The sequence below is a fragment of the Lagopus leucura genome, unplaced genomic scaffold, assembly GCF_019238085.1.
Source record: "Lagopus leucura isolate 7727_CA_CO unplaced genomic scaffold, USGS_WTPT01 Super-Scaffold_806, whole genome shotgun sequence".
NCBI lineage: Eukaryota > Metazoa > Chordata > Aves > Galliformes > Phasianidae > Lagopus > Lagopus leucura.
The window spans coordinates 741,245-763,562 of NW_024962260.1; the positions used below are offsets into that span (position 1 = coordinate 741,245).

At 46.2% G+C, this 22,318-nt stretch overlaps 2 protein-coding genes and 1 long non-coding RNA gene across 4 annotated transcripts in view; 2 read left to right on the top strand and 1 right to left on the bottom strand.

Moving 5' to 3' along the window:
- Positions 1 to 362: 362 nt before the first annotated feature.
- On the bottom strand, positions 363 to 5,196 carry LOC122176861. Its single transcript, XR_006177857.1, has 3 exons — positions 4,710 to 5,196; positions 3,762 to 3,863; positions 363 to 2,299 (listed from the first exon to the last, which is right to left on the bottom strand). It is a non-coding gene; the product is annotated as an uncharacterized LOC122176861 (long non-coding RNA).
- RNF185 (ring finger protein 185) lies at positions 2,477 to 15,028 on the top strand. The gene is made up of 7 exons (XM_042865804.1): positions 2,477 to 2,578; positions 7,483 to 7,714; positions 9,152 to 9,170; positions 9,798 to 9,910; positions 10,429 to 10,483; positions 12,201 to 12,318; positions 13,434 to 15,028. Exons 2-7 carry the CDS (start codon positions 7,533 to 7,535, stop codon positions 13,529 to 13,531), a joined length of 585 nt encoding a protein of 194 aa, XP_042721738.1. The 5' UTR covers positions 2,477 to 2,578; positions 7,483 to 7,532; the 3' UTR covers positions 13,532 to 15,028.
- Positions 15,029 to 15,733: 705 nt separating this feature from the next.
- Positions 15,734 to 22,318, top strand: part of LIMK2 (LIM domain kinase 2) — a 30,479-nt gene continuing 23,894 nt past the window's right edge. For both annotated transcript variants that reach the window (XR_006177855.1, XM_042865802.1), the window contains exons 1-2: positions 15,734 to 15,799; positions 17,609 to 17,708. Coding sequence is in view for 1 of the 2 variants with exons in the window: in XM_042865802.1 (XP_042721736.1) it covers positions 15,784 to 15,799; positions 17,609 to 17,708 (116 nt within the window). In the remaining variant the exon portion in view is untranslated. The remainder of the gene's footprint in view (positions 15,800 to 17,608; positions 17,709 to 22,318) is intronic.

Consider the following 22,318-nt stretch of genomic DNA (forward strand, 5'->3'; position numbering starts at 1 on the left):
GCTCGCGTCCGTCTGACGCCCCATAACTGCTGCCGGGTGCGGGTGATGCGGTGCCTGCGTTCTCGGCTGTAACAGCACGCACAGGTAGAGGGTGAACACAGACCGATGGTGTCGGAAAGACGGCGTCGCTTTTGTGCTTTTAGAAACAGGCAGAACGCTTGGCAGTAAGGATCGAGGGAGGCGGCCCAAGGCTCTGCCCGTCGGCACGGAGGGACGCGTTTCGGGCATAAATGATTTCCCACCACTTTGGTGCTGTATTGAAAACTGAAAACTGAAGTGAGCCGGAGGTCTTGGAAACTGCTCCTCTTATGGGACAAAGGCAAAAAAAGCCACAGATAAATGAGAACTCTTGCATGGCAATGTCAAGGAACAGCATTTCCAAATGCGATTTAATACTGAATTAAGGTACAGTTATGTTGAAAATGTAAAATGGAGACTTGATGAGAAAAATGCTGATGTGAAAATCAGTGCGTTGGACTCTTCATCTATGTATCTCTTTGCTAAGAGAATTCTAGGAGGGGCTCTATACACAGCATAAATATTTGGAGCCATAAGTATGGTGTGAGCCTCGTGACTTAGGTCATGAAAAATGACGAAATCCAAGTCATTTATTCTCATGCCCACCATGAGAGTGAACCAGCAGCCAGCCTATGGGGTGTCTTGTCCGCATCTAATCAGTAACTGGCTGCCAGCTACACTGAAAAATGATGCACATAACACCATGAGAATACACATAAACAGCACCTCCCCATTACAAAGGTGATGCTGACTTCTTTGAAAGCTGATTTCCTTGCTCAGCAAGGCAAGTATCCCCTGGCATCACTTAAAGCCATTCAGTTTACATTCACTGTCACTGGCAGAGAGTTACTGAGTGTTCCGTGTATGTTCCCCACCTGAATACTATTTCAAGTAAATTTGTTCCTGTTAACCTTATCTTAAACAAGATTAACATTTACATTCTGTTCTTGTACGCCATTCTTTCCACTCATTCAATCTTACTGATTCTCCATCTCTGGATCTTTTCCATTTTAAAAAGAAATTGGAACAAGGGAATGAAGGAACTGTAGATAAAGCATTATAGAAATTCATAATTATATTTAATTCTTCTGAGATATAAAACATAAAGAGTTAAAATGAACACTGGGGATTGAAAGTATTCCCTGGCTATGTTGAATACAGCACTGCTTCTTTCCAGGCTACTTTTGTTATCATAAAATACCCAAACAATAGAGACTATTCTGAGCATTGCTCTTACTCGTGATTATAATACCCCAAACAACTTCACTTATACTGAAATGCCTTTGACTGTAGACTTACATGCTGACTACTCTAAGCTGGTCCAAATTTCAGAAGCTCATCCTCGTTTTAATCAGCATCTGGAGGATACATTTAAATACATTTACGCTTCTGGGGTCCCATTAACCTCTCACTCATTTGATACTATATTGAGACGCCAAATTTTTGCTTACATGCTGAAGCTGTGCCAAGCCATGCCGCTTTATCTTCTCAGCTAAGGAAATGTTCACAGGCAGCAAACACACAGCTAGTGTTGTTAGGACAGCTTCACAGAGCCTGTCCTAGGCCACAGGCACTGCCGCTTTTGGACATGAGCTTCATCAGCACCACAGCTACAAGTCTCCTCCTGCAGTACACCAAGTGTGTGGCAGTTCTGGCAGTGCTGCTGGATCACTACGTTGATACAAGCTTTACCGAGCCGATGTGCTACTGGAAGCAGCACGAAGGCTCAGCACAGCATGCTTTTACACTGAGCAATTCCCAGCTGGCACATCTGGACCTGCCATGAGACCTGCGTGTTCCCAGGCCTCAGACAGCATCCCTGGTCTCTGTAAGAAAGGCTCCTTCGGCATTAAGCCCCACTGATTACCTTCACTCCCTTAGCTCGCCTCTAGTGGGAGGGCACTGTGATTCGGGCTGGGATTCCCCGTACCGTCAGGTGCACGCAGAGCCGCAGTGCCGTCACGGCAGCGTGTGCCCGGCAGGGACAAAGCCCAGAGGTGCCGCCTCCGTGCCTCTCCCAGCTGACAGCTCTTCAGCGCCGGGCCCGTCCTCTCCTCCTCAGTTTCTCACAGCTAAATAAATAAATACCTCCTCAACGCTCTTTGCTCCCTTCTCGGAGCAGCTCTTGCTCAGACCGCGGCACTCCGCACCCCTTCGCGCAGCCTCGCCGCCGCTTTCCTTTCTCCTCCGCTCCGCCCGGACATTCTCTGCCGCGGATGACGCGCAGCCCGCGCTCGTCGCAGCGGGAGGCATCGGGACACAGCGCCCGGCGACGAACGGGCTGCGGGGAGAGCAGAGCCAAAAGTCACACGGGGAGCCGGGGCAGCGCTACGCGGCGGCTGAGCCGGCTGTGCTCCCGGCGGTGCGGCCGGGACAGCTTCGGGACGGCTCGGTGGGAAGCTCCGTAGGACGGCACGGTGGCACAGCTCGGTACGGGCGGAACGCGGCCCCGCGGAGCGGCAGCGATAGGCCGGTCCCTTCCGCCGCGCCGCGCTTCCGGGGCGATCAGGTGACGGCGGCCGCGGGCAGGGAGCGGCTCTGCGGATCGCCGAGAGCGCCGGTGAGCACGGGCGGGCGGGTCTGGGTTCGGGTCCGGATTCGGGTTCGGGCCCGGCTGGAGGCCAGGGGGCGGGGGGAGCCGAAGCCGGGACGCGGCGGTTCCGGAACGCGAGGATCGGGCCGGTTCGTCACCGGGGCGACCCGGAAGGCCGGAGCCGTTCGCAGCCGTTGTGACCGACCGGGACGGGGGGCGCCTCGGCAGCCTCGGCCCCTGGGCCGGTGTCGGCAGCGCGGGGTGGGTCCGGCACGGGTTTCGCTCCGCTCCGCCGGGCCCGCGGCGCCGCCCCTCCTGCCCGACCTCCGGCCCCGCCGCCGTGCCGGGCCCGCGGCCGCCTGCCGGCGCTCGGTGGCGGAGCTCCGTGCTTCCCAGGCCGCGTCCGGAGCCCGCAGCGCAGCACCGCTGGCCGCTCCCGCCTGGCTGCGGGCAGGGCCGCCAAACAGCTGCCGAGTGCCTGCTCTCGTTGCCCCGCGCTTACCGAACCGCGGCCCCGTTCCTGTTTTCTCACGTAGCGCTGCTAACGCGGTCACCCTGCTTACAGATCGTTCGGTGTTTTACGTAACACCAGGCCAGGAGAACGCTCGGCTCCTTTACCCAACTGCTTCTATCGGTGCTCTTTCTTGTTTAATTTTCCCCTTTAGACTTATTGGTAAGAGAAGAAAATCTTTGTTTCGACATTCCTAGGACATTTTCTCAGAGTATCACATTTCTGTGGAACGACTTATAAAGGAGAATTACATAGTTGCTTTTCTGCTAGCTTGTCTCAGCGTGGCACATTGGTGAGGTGCACTGGTGAGCTGTGTTGGCTGCTTCCAGCTGCCCACAGAGCTGTTCAGCAGGGCTGTACCCCAGCAGCGCCTGTCATGCAGCCCTGTGTTGCAGGATCCCAATTAACAAAATGAGGCCAAGCGAGGGCACGCTGCTCTGTCAGACAAATGCGTGCTTCTGAACGGTCAGATGATGGCACAGATTTGGATCCCGGGGCTTTATGGTGCGTGGTGCTGCCCGGGTTATGGGAAGTGAAAAGGTGGATTTACAGGGAATGTTTCAAAAGGGTTAAAATATCTAAGTGGCGCAGAGTAAAAATGTAACAAGATATAAAAGTGCCTTTAATGATTAACAGTGTGCCTTCAGTCACGTATCTGCTAACTTCTACCTTAAAATGACTGTCAAGAAGTAAACGTACCTTTTTCTGGACGCTGCCAACGATTATCAGCTCAGATCATCTGTGGCTTTTACTTGAAGTCCAGACAGCTGTAATGGGTTAAGAATCAGATTTCTGTTAACCCTATGAACGAGAAGTATTTATATAAATTCTGTCAGTATTTTTGATAGGAATTCTGATGTTAATTTTCCTTTTCTATAACATATGTATAAAAAAAAAATGATATTACCACTGCAGTAATGAGAAAAACTGACACATCTTCCTTTCCATTAAAACAGCAGGAAGTCGACAAACTAAATCAGAGCTCGTTTCAGAAATGAATGAGGGCTGGATTGTTTCAGAAGTCCCAGATAAAATAAGATTCATAAGCAAAAAAGGGTGGAGAAGTGTCTTTCTCATCGAATTTAAATCTAACAATGCACTATTTGATTGTTATGTGTTAGATGTTGGGAAAAGAAACAAGTTTCAAGTTTTATCAGTAAACCAACCAGTCCTATGGCCTCACTGTTTTTTGTTTTATTTTGTTTTTTTTCCCCTTACTGCTTACAAAAGATTAGAAATGAAATACTTAAAACATTCTGATGTGGTAGTGCTCTGAACATACATTCTGTAGCTGTTTCACTCTAATGACATCAGCTTCTCTCTGTCTCTGTTCAGTTATCATTCACCTACTCTGCTCTGTTTCCAGTGGAATATTTTCTGTGTTTTTAACTTACAGTGGAAACTCTCCCAATCTGTCTTGAACAGCTTCTCTTGTATTTCTGGAGTCAGGTCAGTGTATTTTAGCAAACACAGTCACTTTGTGAGCCCAGAAATACGGTCTTTTACAGTATCCATTGGGCTTACATTCACTAGTGTGCAGCTCCTCCCGCTATATTTACAGATTCGTTTTTGAGGGATTTGAGTAACATTCCTTACTGCCTGTCAGTGACATTTTTATTACTACACAGCCTGGTTTCCCACACTTACTTCCTTCAGGGTCCACCTGCTGCTCTCAGTTGCCATGGTACGCTCAGGTCTTGGTGCACCATCTGCTTCTTGGAGCTCCAGCTTCAGCTCTGCCAGCTGCACTTGCAGTTTCAGCACCTCGCTGGGAGTCCTGCTGGATCCCTAAACATGTAGCTTCATTTCCATGTCTTCGCCTCCCGCCAGGCTTTCCTTAGTTGAGGAAGATTGCTGAAGCTGGCTTGCTTCATAACCATTCACCTGTTGGCACTCTTGGTGCTCTGGATGCAGTGAATGCCAGTGATTCTGTCACTTTTGGAGCAGCCTGTTGGGATATTATAGGGGTCATGATTACAGTGAAATAAACAGCTGGTATAAATGGCTTATAATTAGCAAAGGCAGTAATTCCTGCAAATATTCAGAGAACAAAACAAGAAAGAAAAATAAGATCTTTGCATGCTTGCAGTTAGGTCACAGCTGATTTTTATGTGCTTTCACTTGTTTGCAGCTCGTGCTCCTAGGGTTGATTTGGAGAGCTGATCAAAGATGAGGGTTTAGCAAACCTAGACTGGCATCTGTCCGGTCATTGCTCTCTAAATTCTGTTTGCTTAACCCCAGAAGTTGTAGTATGTGCCAGTGCACTCGCAATCTTCATCCTGAGCTCTAATTCAGACAGAAAACAGGGTCTGTTTGGCCTGCTGTGTGTCTCCCTTCCAAGTTCTTGGAGGTTAACTTGGAGGGAGCCTTGGAGTTTAACTAGGCTCAGGTGCCATTTCAAGAGTTTGCAGTTTGTTTGACATTTGGAACAAGTTGAATTTGCAGTTGAACTCCTACTTGAGCATTCAGACTGCGTTGCAGGTAATGCAGCACACAGTGCACGTTTTAGTCACTCAGTGCCACTTCAGCGTGCATCTTTGTAAGCGTGCTGTGTGCTTTGCAGGTGAACAGACGTGGAGAGCACTTGCTGTGGACCTGGTTATGTTAAACAGCAGTGCATAGGGAAGAGGAAAGCACTGTGAAGGTTTTTCAGGATAACATTATTTATTTTTTATTGTTGCATTTTGATATATTTTCGACAGTTCAAATCATTTAAATCCTAATAGGTCATCAAGCTCAGTAAGCCTATGGAGAAAGAATTAGGAGAGGGTTCCAGGGCAGAGTACCATAGACCTTCTAGGAGAGAAAATTCACTGCCTGTCACATTGTATTATTTCAGTCTTTTTTTCTGTCTCAGCTGTCTTTATTCCATTGCAATAATGATATCCTTATGGATTTCTCAGTGTATTTCTTCATAAGTTGCTGTTGGTCTTTTTTTGTTTGTTTTTTAATTATTTTTCTCATAGTTACTAAGGGCTGTGAGTTGGTTGTTTTGGGTTTGTTTTTGGTTGTTCTTTCAATCAGATGTTAGTGAAGGTGAAGATATTATCTGTGTATTTCTGGTGTTAAAGATAGGGCATTGAATTTGGAGAAAAGAACATTGCTTCCCACATTGGTACAGAAGTTAACTTATTTAACTCGTGCATGGTTGCCTGTTGTGCCCAGGTCTGAGGACCAGGCATCTCTTGTGCCTGTTCCATAAAATCATGGTGGTGTTTCATGTTTTGAACCCTTTGGTTTTAGGAAGACTTTCTTAATGTTGATATTAATTGCCAGCACATATGGATAGGTCTGAGCTGGGAAGTTTTCAAGCATTACTGAGCAAGATAGATGGGAGCTACCAACAGTTCTGGTAGTAGGGATGTGTGAAAACTCTAGGCTTCCTTACCGTGTTGTTCATCATCTGGCAGCATTTTCATCTGCTTGGAGCTACCATGAATGTTAATTCAGTACAATGCAGGACCTTGCTGCTGCACTGAAATGATGGTGTGAAATGCTAAGCAGTGCTGAAAGCAGTGTGTGTTGAAGTGCAGCATCTGTGAATGCTGAGCTGCCCTTCTGGGACGCTGTGCAAAATGATGTAACTGAGTGAAAAGGCTCTGCAGGAATAAATCTCCTCTTCTCCCTTGCTGTAGCTCAGTGTCACCACAGCAGAACTTTCATGAGGCTTGTGTATGAAGCTTACTTCACTGCGTGGTTGGATTGTGTTGTATGGAAAAGGGTTTTGACTGTAACAGCTACAGATACTGAGGTTTTATTTTGCTGTCCTGAGCCTGTGCTTCAGCACTGCTACAAAGAGGGAGCACTTAAGGAAGCTTTGAATGTTTCTGGGGTAAGTTTGCAAAGTATTTAGCTTCTGAAAAATTCAGGTTCCCCTTTGCAAATGCTTTACTGTTTGTGCTTTGGCAGAAGGTTCAGATAGTCGCCTGCTTCTCTCTCACAGCCTATTCTAGGTGTTCACATTCCTGCAACAGAGAAGTTGTTGCTACTGAAGTAAAAGAAATGGTGTCTTTGGTAAAAATGATGATACCAAAGAGAGCTGAAAGCGTGTCAGTTCAGTAATTTCTGTGTTGCTGCTATGATTGTTAGACATGTTTGATGGCTCTGCAGTATGACTAGGTGAGCTCATCTTTCTCTCAGCAAATGGCATTTATGAGAAAATACGACGGCTTCATTTTGACTGTGGACCTCAGATTCTTGTCAGTAAGTTTAAGATACAGGCCATGTGATAAGTCAGGTCCTACTGCAGGATGTTAAAGTAGCTTAGAGAGAGCTTTTTTTAGAAGCTACATTAAACTAAAACCATCAACAATAGGATTCAAGTGCTTCTTAGGTAAATTACTGCTAGTTTGAATAAGGACAAGAACGCAATGCTATAATGCCAATAATGTGGGTATTTTTTTCCCTTTCTCACTGTTAGGATTCCAACAGGAAAATTTTCTTGCTCTTGTGTCTGGGGAGCTCCTCAGGATGGCAAGTAAAGGCCCTACAACTTCTGCATCAACAAAGAGCTCCAGTGCTGGAGGGACCAGTGGCAGCAGCAGCAGTAATGGTGCTGGGGACAACACTAATCAGGACAACACTTTTGAGTGTAACATCTGTTTAGACACTGCCAAGGATGCAGTTATCAGCTTGTGTGGACATCTCTTCTGGTAAGTACACAAGTCCCCACTGATAAACAGAACACCGTGCATCTCTGTGATCACCTTCTGTTTATAATTCTATTGAATAAAAATTAGTTTTTGTCTTAAAGTAAGGACCGTGGGTTTGGGTTAGAAGCAGTTTGGGTTTGCCTCAGAACTGTTTTTATCTTTTAAATGCCCGTGTTCCGGGAAGGAAGTTTTTTGCATCTTAAATTTTTATACCTTCTTTTGTAAAAGCAAAGCCCTTTAGAAGCTGATTGGTTACGTTTGTTATTTGCTGTGTGCTGGCTGGGCTAGCATAGATACCTTCTTCACACCTAAATTCCTTACAGTTTAAAATTCCTTACATACTTACAACCCCATCTGACAGCAGGTTCTAGATGCCAAATTGCAGTCTTTTCTTTTGAGGGAACGTGCTTTTCCATGTGATCTGCTTCTCTTTTCCATCTCAGCTTCTTATTTAGGTAGCATGGTCTAGAATACACTCTTGAACATTAAAATGTTACGAAAATTGACATGGGTAATTTGTTTTATACAGCAGTTTAAATTATGCTCGTTAATTAAACGAGGCCTAAAAGAGCATTTCTTTTCTGTGCTAATGTATGTAATGTCTAAAAGTACAGGCCTTTATTCTAAAGGAGATGGGAATTAATTTGCTGAAGTCATATTAAGATTAAACTATTGGAAGGTCTGCTATCACGGAATGGAGCTTAAAGAATAGAACCTTAAAGAATAGAATGTATTTTGTTGAACAGTGTTGCAAAGGCCACTCTGGAAGCAGATGGCTGCTGAGCAGTTTTAGCTTCTGTTTCTTTTTTTTCCTTTGGGTACTTCAGTTGCTGTGTTAATTTAAGCTCAGGAATAGTTCTGTATAATGGGGAGCAAACTGGATCTCACAGCTGGCCCTGTTTTAAGCAACAGATTAGACAAGAGGCAGCCTGAGGTCCATTCCAGCCTCAATTATTCCACAGTTCTACGGAAGTGCCCAATGTTTTAACATTTAACAGATGACTCTCATGAATTCTATTAAGATCCTGGAGTCTCATTACTGGCATTTTTCTCATTTGCATCTTAACTCAGGGATATCTTTCTATGAGATCATTTGCAGTAAATACCACAGGATGAATTAAGCCTTTGTCTGGGGCTTTGGTGTAGATGAAGGTGCAGGAATTAAAGGTGATGTGGAGATGATCATGTTAGCAACATAGTTAAATTGCATAACCTGGAGATCGGGCTTGGGCTGTGCTTTTAAAAATTGCTTTAATGGGAGGTTATGGAACTGGACAAACTGGATTCCAAGGTTCTGTTGTCTCTAAGCTGTGTTATCCGGGGTGCACTTTATACATTAGCGAGATCAAGTTGTGAGTAACTAATTATATTCACACACACCCCCCCCCCTTTTTTTTTTCCTTCTCTGTGATCAAATTGTCCTGGGAACGCTCACAGCTGGCCTTGTTTACACCAGGTAAGAAAGGTTTCCTTTTGCATTGTCTTTCATCAGCTCCAATGACTCAGTAAAGCCCTTGGTTCTCTGCAGTATCCTCCCCCTTTTCAAATGCACTTTGTTTTTTCCAGAACAACTGCAACATGCACAAGAACTTGCAGTCTAGACTTTGAGCATAAAGAAAACTTAGATTCTCTTCTGCTTACTTCCCACATTTCAGTTTCTTACCCATTAGGTATTGCTGGTTTTGGTAGGAGAGTTACTGTAGGCAGTTCATGAAGGTTTAGTTTGCAGCCTTAAATGCTGAGTGTCCTTCTTGCTGCAAATGTAAGTTTTACCTTGTGGTGCCATTATAGAACAGGATGATAGGATGTGCAAGGCCTTGGCTTATGCAAAGCTGTTGGTACTGCCTATTTCCTTGCATTTTTCCAGTGCAGTTCTAATGGTGTACACATCTGCAAGTGGATTGTGGCAGAGCAATAGCCAAAATGGCAATGCTTTAATGGAGAGTACTTACTAGTTGGTGCAACATTTTGCTCTGTAGCTTTCTGATAGGTTCCTAAAATCTGTCTGGCTACAAATTAGGTCTGCATGTTGTTTTCATGGTTTTATTAGCTTTCTTATAATTTTTCTTTTTTTTTATTTTAGTGGTTAGAAACCAGGCCAAACAGACAAGTGTGCCCTGTCTGCAAAGCAGGAATCAGTCGAGATAAAGTTATTCCTCTGTATGGAAGAGGCAGCACTGGACAACAGGACCCCAGGTAATAAACAGAAATACAACGAGTTGTGTGACAACTGCTAGGGTTTAAGGTGAAACTACCGAAGTGTTGGATTCACAGTGTGACATGGTGTCAAAAGACTGATAGAAATGACAATTCTGCTAAATATTTCTGGCTGTTTTAGGGTTTGAATTTGCATTCCTTATTTGACTGGCAATTTATTTTAATTTGTTGTTAATTAACAGTTAGAAGTAGTAGACTTCAATGGATGTTATCTGACTGGAGAGGCTTATATAAAATGTTCATGGACTTCATTGTTGATCCCCTGTTTCCAGCCTTTGCAATGGAATTTTTTTTGTACTGAAAAGTGCATCATCTTAGGAATGTGATCCTGAAAGTTCATGTAGCTGTTGGGTCTGTTCAGCCATGTTATTTTCAGTGTTGCTGCAGCATGGCCCTGTGAGAGCATTCTCCAAGTTTGTTCTGTCTTATGAACCAACCTATTGCAGATATTGCTGTCTGTGTGCTTAAATTTGAGCTAATTCTACAATTTTTTGTAGAGAGAAAACTCCACCACGACCCCAAGGACAGAGACCTGAACCAGAGAACAGAGGGGTAAGGGGAAAAAAAAAAGAAAAGCTCAAGGAAATAGCTTGTTTTCATTGATGGTGGTGCTTATTCATCTTGGAGGACACAATGTGTGCATAAGGTCCTGTGTGAAGGTCCTGTAGAGATCCCCAGAGGCTGTTTATGAATAGGTGATAGGTGCTGTGTGGCAGAAAACTCCATTCCCATAGTGCTATTTACAGTCCTAAAGAATGCAATAAATTGAATTGTGCTTGATGAAAACCCTTGTGGAACTGCTGGAAATGCTGTTCTTCATACTTGACAGCTTTCCTTATGCAGTCATAAGGAATGCTTTGCTTTGAAAGTTCTATAGGATGTTGGTGTACCCTTGCATTTTAAGAAGAAAAGTAGATGTGCTTGGTGGATATGTGCAAATTTGAAGTGGGATTTGTGGTTTTGTTGAGGAGATTACATAGAGTGAATGTAAACAGCAGCTGGTGTACGTTAGAGATGTGGGAGTAGCTATAGAGCAGACCACAGTGTTTTCTGGCATGATGACAGTGACCTGATGAAACAATGGTTTCATTCCAGGTAACTCAGCCCAGGGTCCTCAGAGAGCAGGTGCCTCATGGCTCAAGCAAACAGCTCTACTGGGTGTGATTAAGGAACGTTTCTGTATTGTAGAGATTGGGAGCATTGTAGTTCTCTCTCACTAGGGAGTTGCTTTCTTATTAAATCATCTGCTGTCCTTGCATTCCAGCTTTTAGCTGGTGCAGTATGTCAGGGGAGTCTCAAAGATGTAGCAGTAGTGATGCTGCCTTCCTGCTTCCTGCAAATGTAGGCCTTGTCATGCAGAGTGCTTTGCTGTCCCCTGCAGTTAGCCCTTACAGCATCCTTCATAGCATAGCATCTGACAAGAGTCATGATCGAGTATCAGAGCAGAAATGTCTGGCTTTTATTATGTGAATGAAGTCATATTTGTCCTTGAATGTTTGGAGGTGATCAGAGGGGTTTCTCACAGTTGGTCACAGTTTTAATTCTGAGATCAGAAAACACTTTGCTGGATTATAGAACTCAGAGCAGTGACCCGTCTGCCTTTTAAACGTGACACAACTACTTAGATTAATATTTAGTTGATTTAAATGGTGCACTGCTTTTATACACTAGGGTTCATCTTAATTCAGAACACTCTATGATTTGATGTGGAATTTTAGTCTGGGGTCAATGCTGTAGCACTGTAAATCTTCTTTGGTGATTATATGCTACATCAGTTAGAATTGTGACATGATTCTCTAGCTTGTTTGGGTGTTGGTACTGCTCTTTATAATGGCCACTGCCATCCCACTGGCCGTCTACTGAAGGTTTAAATGATGCACGTGTGTCAAAAGATCAATGCAGGTTATTCTCCACAATATCTTTTTTTATAGCTATGTGGCTAATAGCTGTTAATACAGAATTATTGATACAATTTTTAAATGTTCTGGTAATGTTGATTTTGATGTATTGTCTTATACACACTGTTTTAAATAGAAAAGGTTTATATAAACATTTCTGTTAATTTGCAGCCTTCAAGCACAAAGTGCAATTCCTACTTGTCATTTTCTCAAACTCTTGGGTTGCTGTGGTAAATGCTTTTAGCATGACAGCTCAGGAGGTATTGAACAACAGTGGCAGACTAGAAGTCTGGCTAAAAGGCAAACAGTTCTGAAATAGGCTTTAAATTATTTGTACCTTTTTTTCTCTTCTGTTGCTTTGTTCTCTGCAGGGGTTCCAAGGCTTTGGGTTTGGAGATGGTGGCTTCCAAATGTCATTTGGAATCGGGGCGTTTCCCTTTGGTATATTTGCCACAGCATTCAACATAAATGATGGGCGACCTCCTCCAGGTACCATGCATCCTTTCTGCTCAGAGTCCTATCACAAACAGATATTTTACAAACCCTTTTGTAACTTAAACAAATAACCTGTTAAATGACAAAACTTGCTGAATAGTAAAGTAAATCAGTACTGTACATGGAAATACAGGAAGAGGAAAAACATGCAGTGGAAAAACACAGTCCATTTCTGACATGTTTTGTGTGAGGGCTTATTCATATGTCACTGCTGTCTGATTTCCTGGAGTGGTCTTGCTCTCTAAAAATGAATAACCTCAGAAAACCTCTTCCCAGCTGCACTGTAGTCAAACTGAGTCTGCCTGTTTTGCACACACACAAACCTACAGCCCAGGTTTTCTCTGGACTTCCTCTGCAAAAGGTGCTGCCTGGCAAATATTCTTCACTACATCATATGGTTTAGAAATCATAAGAAACAGAAGCGTGTTTTTCATGTCACGCCTGCATTGCCAAAGACCTGTGCTGCCCTTTGTTCCACCGAATTTACTTATCATTTGTAGGTCACACTCCACTGAAAGTTTGTGTGTAGATGTGACAGAGCAAGGAAATGGAAATGTATGCTGCTCTCATAGCCATTGTTTAACCAGCTCCTCTGTCTTCATTTCATCAATGGTGTCTATATGCAGGTGTCAGAAAGGCACATCTTGAGCTTTAAATTTGCATGCTTTTCATTAGTTCTGTTAGTCAAGAATACACACACAGTCCTACCATTTATTTACTCAGTTATTTCACCTTGAGGGGCAGGAGCTCCCAGGTAGAGGTGGTGGTGTTCCTTAGGATGGAAACACCTGTCAGCAGTGAATGTGGCTCAGTGCTGTCCCCAGAAGTACTCTGAGCACATCTGGATGTCCTGTAGCACTTGGAGCTGCCTGCTGCTATTAGTCATGAGCAAACTTGCCACAGGTCCTGCAGCAGGGAGCTCGTGCTTCTCTTCAGTTTTCCAGCATGGATGGCCAATCTAGGGGTAGGCAGTACTGGCAGCAGCAGTTTCTTAGCAGGTGGATTTCTTGTGTATTCTATATATATGTAATGAGTGTACTATATGCAGAATATACAATATTCTAGAGAAGAGGAAGATGCTGAGCCGTGTTTTACTTCCTGTTTTCCAGCTGTTCCAGGGACTCCTCAATATGTGGATGAGCAGTTCCTATCCCGCCTCTTCCTGTTTGTGGCTCTGGTGATTATGTTCTGGCTGTTGATTGCATAAATCGTTTCCATTATTCTGAATACTCATAGCCAGAAAGGCTACTGAAACAGTTACAAACTGCTTCCCATCCCATTTTAAACCTCCTGGTGTCTGGTTCCGTAGCTAATGACGGGTTTCAGAAATTGGTGGTACTGCAGCACAGTGAAGAATCTCACATTTTTGCACTACAGTTGGAAATTAAACATTGGTTAAAACGTATTTCAGCTCGGCTGTCTAGTACAACAGGTTCTGACCACAAACCCTGGGCCTAGCTTTGAGCTCTGCTCCTAAAAGGAGTGCTGCTTTGAAATCCTGTGCCAATCAGTTACAATAGGTTTATGTGAAAGACAGTTACCCCAAGGTAGACTGGACAGGTAAGGAAACTTCTGCAGCGCCATCAGTATCTCATGCTTGGCAAACACGGTGGATCTGCCAGCACTGTGGGTGTTACTCAGTTTCTTCAATCATCCAGCCTTCTTCAGGAAATCATCTGCAGCACGGCTGAGACTCCTTGGGCACAGCATGTGATACAAACGGAACCAGGTGTGGAGACTGGTTTCTTTTCTTGCTGTTGTTTCCCACAGCAATGGAAAACTCCTGCCTGATGTGGTTAGAAGAGCTACTAATTTATGCTGCAAATTTTTTAAAGCCTAAAGTTGCTGGAGCCAGACACTGGAAGATTCTGTGATGAAGCTGGGTGAGGTTATCGAGCAGTAGGACTTGCCTATCTGCCTCACCCAGCCCAGTTCCTCACTGACATAACAGTGTTGCCTTCCGTGGTTCTGTGCAGCAGCACTTAAGGATAATCCCCTCCCATCCCTGCCACTGCAGCTACATTTCTTTCTCCCAGGGCTGTGAGACTTTCTACACAAGATTGCAAATAAAATCCCATTAACAACCCTGAAGTTTGGGGACAGAGAGGAGGGCATCTTCAAGTGAGATTAGAGCTTAAAAATGGCATACTGTAAAATCACGCGGGAGGAAAAATGAGATCCTGCACATGCCACAGCAGGGAACACTTGGAAGAGCTTCTCTGTGCAGCCACGCATGGCTACAAGATGGCACGGAACGGCTACAGTGCAAGTCTCGTCAGTATCTACCAAAGACACGAATTAGAAGTGCTGGAGGAGACCATGACCATCTCTGTGCCAAGGGGAAAATATTTCCAAAGGTGAAATGTAGCCCGTTTGGAATCACGTTGGGTGTACAGCTTTAAAAGTATTCCTGATATATTTGTGTAGATTCCTTCAGAAGAGCAGACACGAGGGATTTCCTAATGAGATGAACAATTTTGATATTTCTCTGACTAGACAACTCCATTTCCTTTTTTTCTTCTATTGTTTTTAGATCGTTTTGATTCAGATCACTGCTAGTCACGATGATTTCCTGCGAGATGAATATTGTGACTTCCCTCATCATAGACGTACAAACTGACAGAGCAAATCAAGTCTTAGAAACTGTTTCCATAGTTAAGCTCGTTAACGTGTATGGTTAAAGTTGCTGGGCAGGGCACCTCGATTAACTGTAGTGGGTTATTTGTGTAAGTGTAAGACGTGACTCCGGGCAGTGGCAGCGTTCCGTGCCTCCCTGCAGCGCCCTGGGAGCCGTGCTGGATGGAGGCGCGGACGGCTCTTCTCGGCTCTTCTCTGGCCGTCGCGGGGCGGAAGCTCTGGAGGTGTCACGCCGCGTTTGTATCCTATCGCTCCCCTCGTATTCAGGCTGCACGCAGCCGGTGACGGCTCGTTCAGTGCGTTATTGCCGTTACTGTTCACTAATTTTCACTGTTGTGAAAGTGATTTAGAATTAAAAAAGAAAAAAAGAAAAAAAAATGGTTTTATATTGATGGGAGTGAGCTGCCGTTTCTTTGTGCTTGGCGATCGAGCCGAGGAGCCCGCTTCTGCGCTGTGCCTCGGGAAGGAGGGAGGCTGGAGTTCCGCTTCCCTCACGGCGGCTCGCCGGGCCGGGCCAGGTGCAGGACGACACCGCCAGACCCGCCGCTCCCGCCGCCGCGTGTGGAGAGCGGGGCCGGGGCCGCGGCCGCGCCGCGATTGGTCCTCGCCGCGGAAAGGGCGGGCTCGCTCTCTCCGACGGAGCGTGAGGGAGGCGGAGCGCCGATTGGCCTGCGGCGAGGAAGGGGGCGGAGCTTCCCTCGGGGCGTGGCGCGGCGCCGGCAGAGCGGTTGGCGGGAGGGAAGGAACGGCGGCGCGAGGCTGAGGGAGGCGCGCTCCCGGCCCGGGTGTGGCGCGGCGGTGACGTCAGCGGGGCCCGAGGCCATGGCGGGGCCGCCAGGTGAGAGCTGCGGGGACGCGCGGCGGAGCGGGCGTGCCGCTCCGTCGCTCGGGGCCTGTGGCGGGGCCGCGCCGCTTCCTGCCGGCGTCCGGGCGGAGCCGTGGGGTCGGGCCGCAGCGGCGCGGCTCCGCAGGCTTCCGGGCCCTCCGCGTCCTCGAGCCGCCCGAACGTTCCCCGCGGCGGTGCGGCGCTCCGCGGCGCCGTCCCGGCCCCCCCCCGCAGGTGCGAAGCCGCGGCGGTGCCGCGTGGCGGTGCGCCGCGAGTTCCTGCGGCGGCGAAGAGTCGGGGATCATCTGATCTCCATGGGAGAGTGGCGGGGGGCTGCGCTTCGTCCGCTCGGACGTGACGGAGCTGCTGGCCGACCGAGCCGCTCACCGTACGGCGTCGGCACGGTTACGGCGAGCAGAGCGGGCGTCTCGTTGACCTCTGGTGCCCGTGTCTCTCTCGGTTCTCTGCTCCGCTTCAAATTCTCACACTGCGGTGACTGCCGGGCTGCTGCTCCAGCCGTTCGGGTGCTGCGTTGCGGGGCGCATCTGTTCTGTGGAGCGCTCGCAGTCACTGAGAGCTGCCCTCTCTCCTGCTGTTACGCGCTGAGCGCAGAGCTGTGCCTCGCTGATGCCTTGTGCCGCAGGAGTAGCACCCTAACCCTAACTTAAACCAACACTCTAAAGAGGCTGTGGGTAAGGAAAGCACCGTCCCTGCGGAAGAAGCATCCTTCCTAGTGCTGAGCTATCCATCCTCTGCAGCTTCCCTCCCTGGCAGCAGACAGCTGCTGTAAGCGCACTGATCGCAGGGCAGTGAGGGCAGCTCCCTTCACTGGGAGCTGTCGCTCGGTCCGTGTAAGAGCTTTCTTACATTGCAGGGTGAAGCTGCAGAGGAAAGCCTCAGAAAGAAGGGGCAATCGCTGAGCAACCGCCGAGTTTTAACACTCTTTAGAAACTGGAAGTCTGTGGTTAGTGGTTTTCCTTTTCTAAGCGCAATTCTTTCCTTGTGCATCTTTCCTGCAGTCAGCTTGCAGTAGCAGAAGGAAGCAGCACGATGTGTTCTTTGTGCCATCCTGCGCTCAGCCACATCCTCGGCTCTCTCTTGAATGCACCCAAACATCTGCTTGGATCTCAGATAGCATTTCTCTGTGCCACATTAGTGCTAGAGTCTTTGTACTGTTGTTCTTTTTCCCAGCCTGTATGCGTCCTGGCTGTCTCTGGGGCTTTATGACTTTTTGAACACTGCCAGTATTTTCTGAAGGGACAGCAGGCGGTGGCAGCTATTCCTCTTCCTAAGCCTGGCTCCAGTGCAGTGTTGGTTGCACAGTCTTTGCAGGAATATCCTTTTGAGTATGTATTTCCTTCCTGGTAGTCAAGTTGTTCTCTGCTGAATAAGGTTTGTTTTTTTTCCTGTTCTGGGAAATCCAATTAATTACTTGAAAGTGCAGAAATGTTACGTGCTGAGTCAGTGGCATGAGGGGAATGGTAACGTGCCTTCCTGGCGTAGCATGGCTGTAGGAGTTGTCACACTTGGCCCATCTCCACCTGAAATCTCTGCTCCAATGAGTGGTGCAGCTCTAACTGTGCCATCTTCTGTGAAAAGTAACATTGTTTTCTTCTGCAGAATGTGGAGGAGCACGTGCTGATGTTAGGTCTGGAGGGAAAAAATGGGGGTTTAGGATGTTAGAGTTCAATTTGGGATCCCTAAACATTGGGGCTACAGTATGCCTGGTGTAATTTAGGGCTGTTCTGTATCGGGGATGCAGCAATCCTTGTTTTCTTTGATGTAAGATGGTTGTTGACATCGCCTTATTCCTGTATACAGGTGAAGAAGTCTGGAGATGCCTGGGATGTGGGGACCTCATTGCTGCTGGTCAGCGCCTCTACAGGACAGTTAATGAAGCCTGGCATGTTTCCTGCTTCCGGTAGGTGCAATTTTCTAGCCTTGTTCTGCTGGAGAATGGTGGATGCAGTACTGACAGGAGGTTGGTCTCGAGGCAGTACCCCGTTGCCAGCTCTGTGTCTGACCTGCCCTGCAGCCTGTGCGGAGGCAGCGTGCTGCTGGTCGCAGCCATGCTTCAGTACCCACAGCAGCCCTTTGGAACTGACCTTCAGTTCTGGCTGCAGTCTGATGCTGCCTGGCAAGGTGCTGCCATGCTGACGCACGCATATACGGGAATACAGATAAACTATAAATGCAGGCTCTGATTTGCTGCTGGTAGCAGAAGCCACGCGTTGCGTCTTTGCCTGCAGTTGCATTCCAAGGAATTGCCCAGGCCATCTGAGCTCCCGTCGCTGTTTCCATATGTGGTAGGTGCAGGAGCAATATCAGGGTGTTGGGAAAGCTGCTGATTTGGCAGAGGGGGCTCTTGCCTTTCTTGCAAGTTCTCAGTCCGGTTTTCAGACTCCAGAATGATATTTCTGAAGGGGCTTATGTTTGTCAGAGGAGCAGGAGCTTCTGTTGGCTTCTGGGTAGGAACAACTGTGTCTTGAATCTGGAGAAGTTAATGTTTTGGACCTTGTTAAAGCAAATAGAGGGTAAAGGAAGCCAAAGTGTGGCTTTGAAGGAATGTTTGCTGTGCCAAGACAGGCATCTGTCCCATTGTGTTTAATTTATTACTATAAAAAGACTGTTGAATTATGGTTGTTGGTGTATTTTTTAAAAAAGCAAAGCATAATAGGCTGCCAAAGCAACGTTAGCTCTGTTGACTTGGAAAATGTTGTTAGTTAGAATGCCTTGTTAATCACAGCTTCTGCTCCATATCGCTGCAAATCCCAGCCTTTCTGGACTGAGTATTCATGTTCAGCTATGTTGTGTCAGCTTCACTGAGCCCTGTTTTTCTCTTCTCTCTAACAAGCTGGTGTCCTGTTGTGGAGCTTCCCTAGATTCTCCCAATTAGCCAAACTCCAGTTTGTGTGTGCAAGTCTTTTTTTTTATGCCTTCTCTTCTACTACTTCTGATGCAAGTCCTGATTTGTAAATGCCTGGGTGCTTCTTGTTGAGGTGAATGACAGCTGAGCTGGAGGCAAACCCTGCCCTTAATGGCACCGAACAGAGAATGTTATGCTGTAGTTTATATTGTAGAATGGAAGTCTTTTTTTTTCTTTTCTTCCTTTTGGTTTTCCATAGAAATGAAGATAACAGCTTTTCTCCTGAAATGTACAGTAACTTGCTGATGCTCTTCCACTCGTTACTTTTGGCTAGCTCTGCTGCCCAGCTCAGAGGCCGTGCTGAGTGAACAATTGGAACCTGCACCAGAGGAAGCTGCCCTTCCCTTTTTCCTCGTTCCAGGCTAGCGCCGCTCATGCAAACACGTTCCCAGTTTGCACACTGTTCTCCTTTCTCTTCTGTTATCCCCAAGTCATGCTGGGCTGCAGTCTTGTGCTTGATATCCCAAAGCCAAACAAAAAAAGCCTCTAATGGTAGGAGCCTTTGGCAGCCGGTAGCTGTGAGTTCCGGCAGCTCTTGTGCAGTGTTTTTTACAGTCTTCCTGTGGATTAGCTGCGTCTCTGGCCTGGCACATGATTTCCCTAATGCTGATTGGCATTGATCCAGTCTCGTTAGCTCTGTTAAGCTCGTTAGCTTGGTCAGGCAAGGCTGCTGATCATGCTTGGCACTGGCGGTAGCTGACGTACATGCATGTCTCTGAGGATTTAAGTTTTTTGTCACTTCCCTCCTTCCTCAAGCTGCATGTACAGAAGCTTTGTCTCTGAAACCTGTTTTTTCTCTGGCTTGCAAGGACAAGCAAATCCTTATTCATATATCTTGGACATTTTACATTGTTCTTTGGCTAGCTGATCTTTAGGCTTGAATCTGTTGGCTTAGAGCTGCCCGTGGAGTCTTCTTTTAGATGTTTCTGACACAATCTCTGTTGTGAATTAACTCTGAATGTGCTTTTTTTTTTTTGCCTCTGTAATCTGTTGAGTTAGCATCCATTTCAAAGGTCATTTTTTTTTAATTGATAAGTGACTTCCCTGGATTTGGAACATATATTGCACAAGAATTCAAACTTTCATAAGGAAATACAGAGGTGACATGCTGTCTTTTTCCTAGATCTGGATCACTTTTACTGAAGGGAATTGTTGGAAGAAGAATGCATATTTGTTTTTTACTACCTAGACATGCTGTTCTTTTAGCTTTTAGTCCATTTTGTCCATATTACAAAATAGAGGTACTGCCTCATATGCATAAAGTATCAATACCTGGGGTTTTGATGTCCGTTGTTTTGTTGATTACCCCTCCCCCATCTCCCCACAGATAAAGACAGTATTAAATACAATTCCCTCTTTTTATAAGGATGTTGCACATTTACACACCTGAGGGATGGGATGTCATCCAGAGAGACCTAGACAGGTTGAGCCGTGGGCTCAGGTGAACCTTGTAAGGTTCAACAAATCCAAGTCTTGCACCTGGGTCGTGGCAGCCCTGCTCTCAGTACAAGCCAGGGGATGTGAGGATGGAGTACAGCCCTGCCAAAAGAGGACTTGGGGATACTGGTGGATGGCAGCTAGATGTAAGCCAGCAAAGTGCCCTCACAGCCCAGAACGCCAACCAGATCATGGGTTGCATCTAAAGAAGCACGGCCAGCATGGCAGGGGGGGGGATCTGCCCCTCTGCTCTGTGCTGTGAGACCTCACCTGGACTGCTGCATCCAAATGTAGGGCCCTCAGTACAGGAGAGACATGGACCTGTTGGGGTGCATCCAGGGGAGGGCCACAAAAATGCTCCAAGGGATGGAAAGCCTCCCTGTGAGGACAGGCTGAGCTGGGGCTGTGCAGCATGGAGAGGAGAAGGCTCCAGGGAGAGCTGAGAGCGGCCTTCAGTATCTACAAGGGGTCTGTAAGAAAGAAGGGGACAGACTTTTAGCAAGCTTTGTTGTGATGAGACAAGAGGAAATGGTTTCAAACTAAAAGAGGGGAGATTCAGATTGGATATCAGGAAGAAGCTGTTTACAATGGGTGGTGAGGCACTGCACAGGGCGCCCAGAGAGGTGCCCCATGCCTGCAGCACCCACCGTCAGGGAATGGGGCTGTGAGCACTGGTGGAGCTGTGGGTGTCCCTGGGCACTGCAGGGGGTTGGACTAAATGGCTTTTAAGGATCCCTTCCCTCAAACCATTTTGTGATTCTGTTTGAATCTGAGTAGGATGGGATGAGAAGACTCACATGCACGGTTTTGTTATGGACGCAGTATTAGTGAAAAATATAGTATTGATTATTTGAAAACTACAGGTTCAGATCAAGTCTGCTGGATACATCCAAGTGGAAAATGCTTTTGGATCCAGATGAAGGAAGTTATTGAGAATGGTGGTAGGAATCCCTGCTGTAGCACAGTGCTTAAGAACTTCTTAGGAAGGAAGACGGCTGAGGTTAAGTTCCTTCCGAACTGAAATAACAGAGGATGTATATTATTATGGTCTATAAAATGAATCTAATTTAAGTAGCCAAGCAACACAGGCTTGCTGCAGAAATCTCAAACAAAAGCCAAACCCTCCACATCAGAGAAAAAATGTTCAAAGTGTATCTTCAAAATACTCCAGTCTATCAAATGTGATGGATTTCTAAAGATTTTACAGTTTCAGATTTAAATACAGACTATTTATTTTATACCCAAAACAAAACATTTAGAAGCTGAAAATCATCAGGAGCTTGCAGAATGGAGTCCTGATTCTGGAAGAGGAAGGGAAAACACAGGGAATTTTGTATTGATCCAAACCTTTTTCATGAGTTGGCTTAAAGAACCGAGAGACTGAAGATGAGGATGACCATAAACCATTAGTTCAGCTTGGGCCAGTATTTCCATTTTGCTGACTACAGCAGACTCCTATGCACATGCATTGCAGCTTGATCTGGAAAAAATCTACTGATGGCTTTATGAATTAGTTTTTAAAATGATATTATAAAATAGTTAATGCTAAGTTAGCAGTATAAAGGTTGATTTAGAAAGTGCAAGCTTTTGATATCCGAGTATACATTAAATCTTTTCATGCTGATGGAGAGTTACATCATTATATGTAACGAATTTTAAGTAGCAAATTGACTTTCCAGTGTAACATATTGGCTACAATTAAATGCAGTCTTGAAATCTTCAAGAAACCGCTTACACTTGTTAGTATAACAGTAACATGAAGTCTAAACTAATAAAATTTGTTTAAATCACACTATAAACTGATGTATTATTTAAAGTTAATTCATATGACAGATTGTTTTTGTATTCAAGTGCCTGCACTCCTCTTTTTTTTTTAATTAAACTTTCCTGTTACCCTTTACTGGATCCAGAAGCTACTGCAGAGTGCTGTAAGCTCCAGCAGGCTGCTTTCTCTAAACAGGAACTTGAAAAAACAGAGCACTTTTGGCAGAGTGCAGAACTGGCTCTGTCTCCTGTGGGCATTCTGAAGCGAATGTGAACCAAATTACCTTTCTGCCCATTTCTCAGCAGACGTTGAAAGGAGGCTCTTCCCGGAATCCCTCGCTGCTGCCCGCGCTGTGTTCACCGTGCTGTGTGCTGAGGGGGTGCCTGAGTTCCGAGCTGCAGAG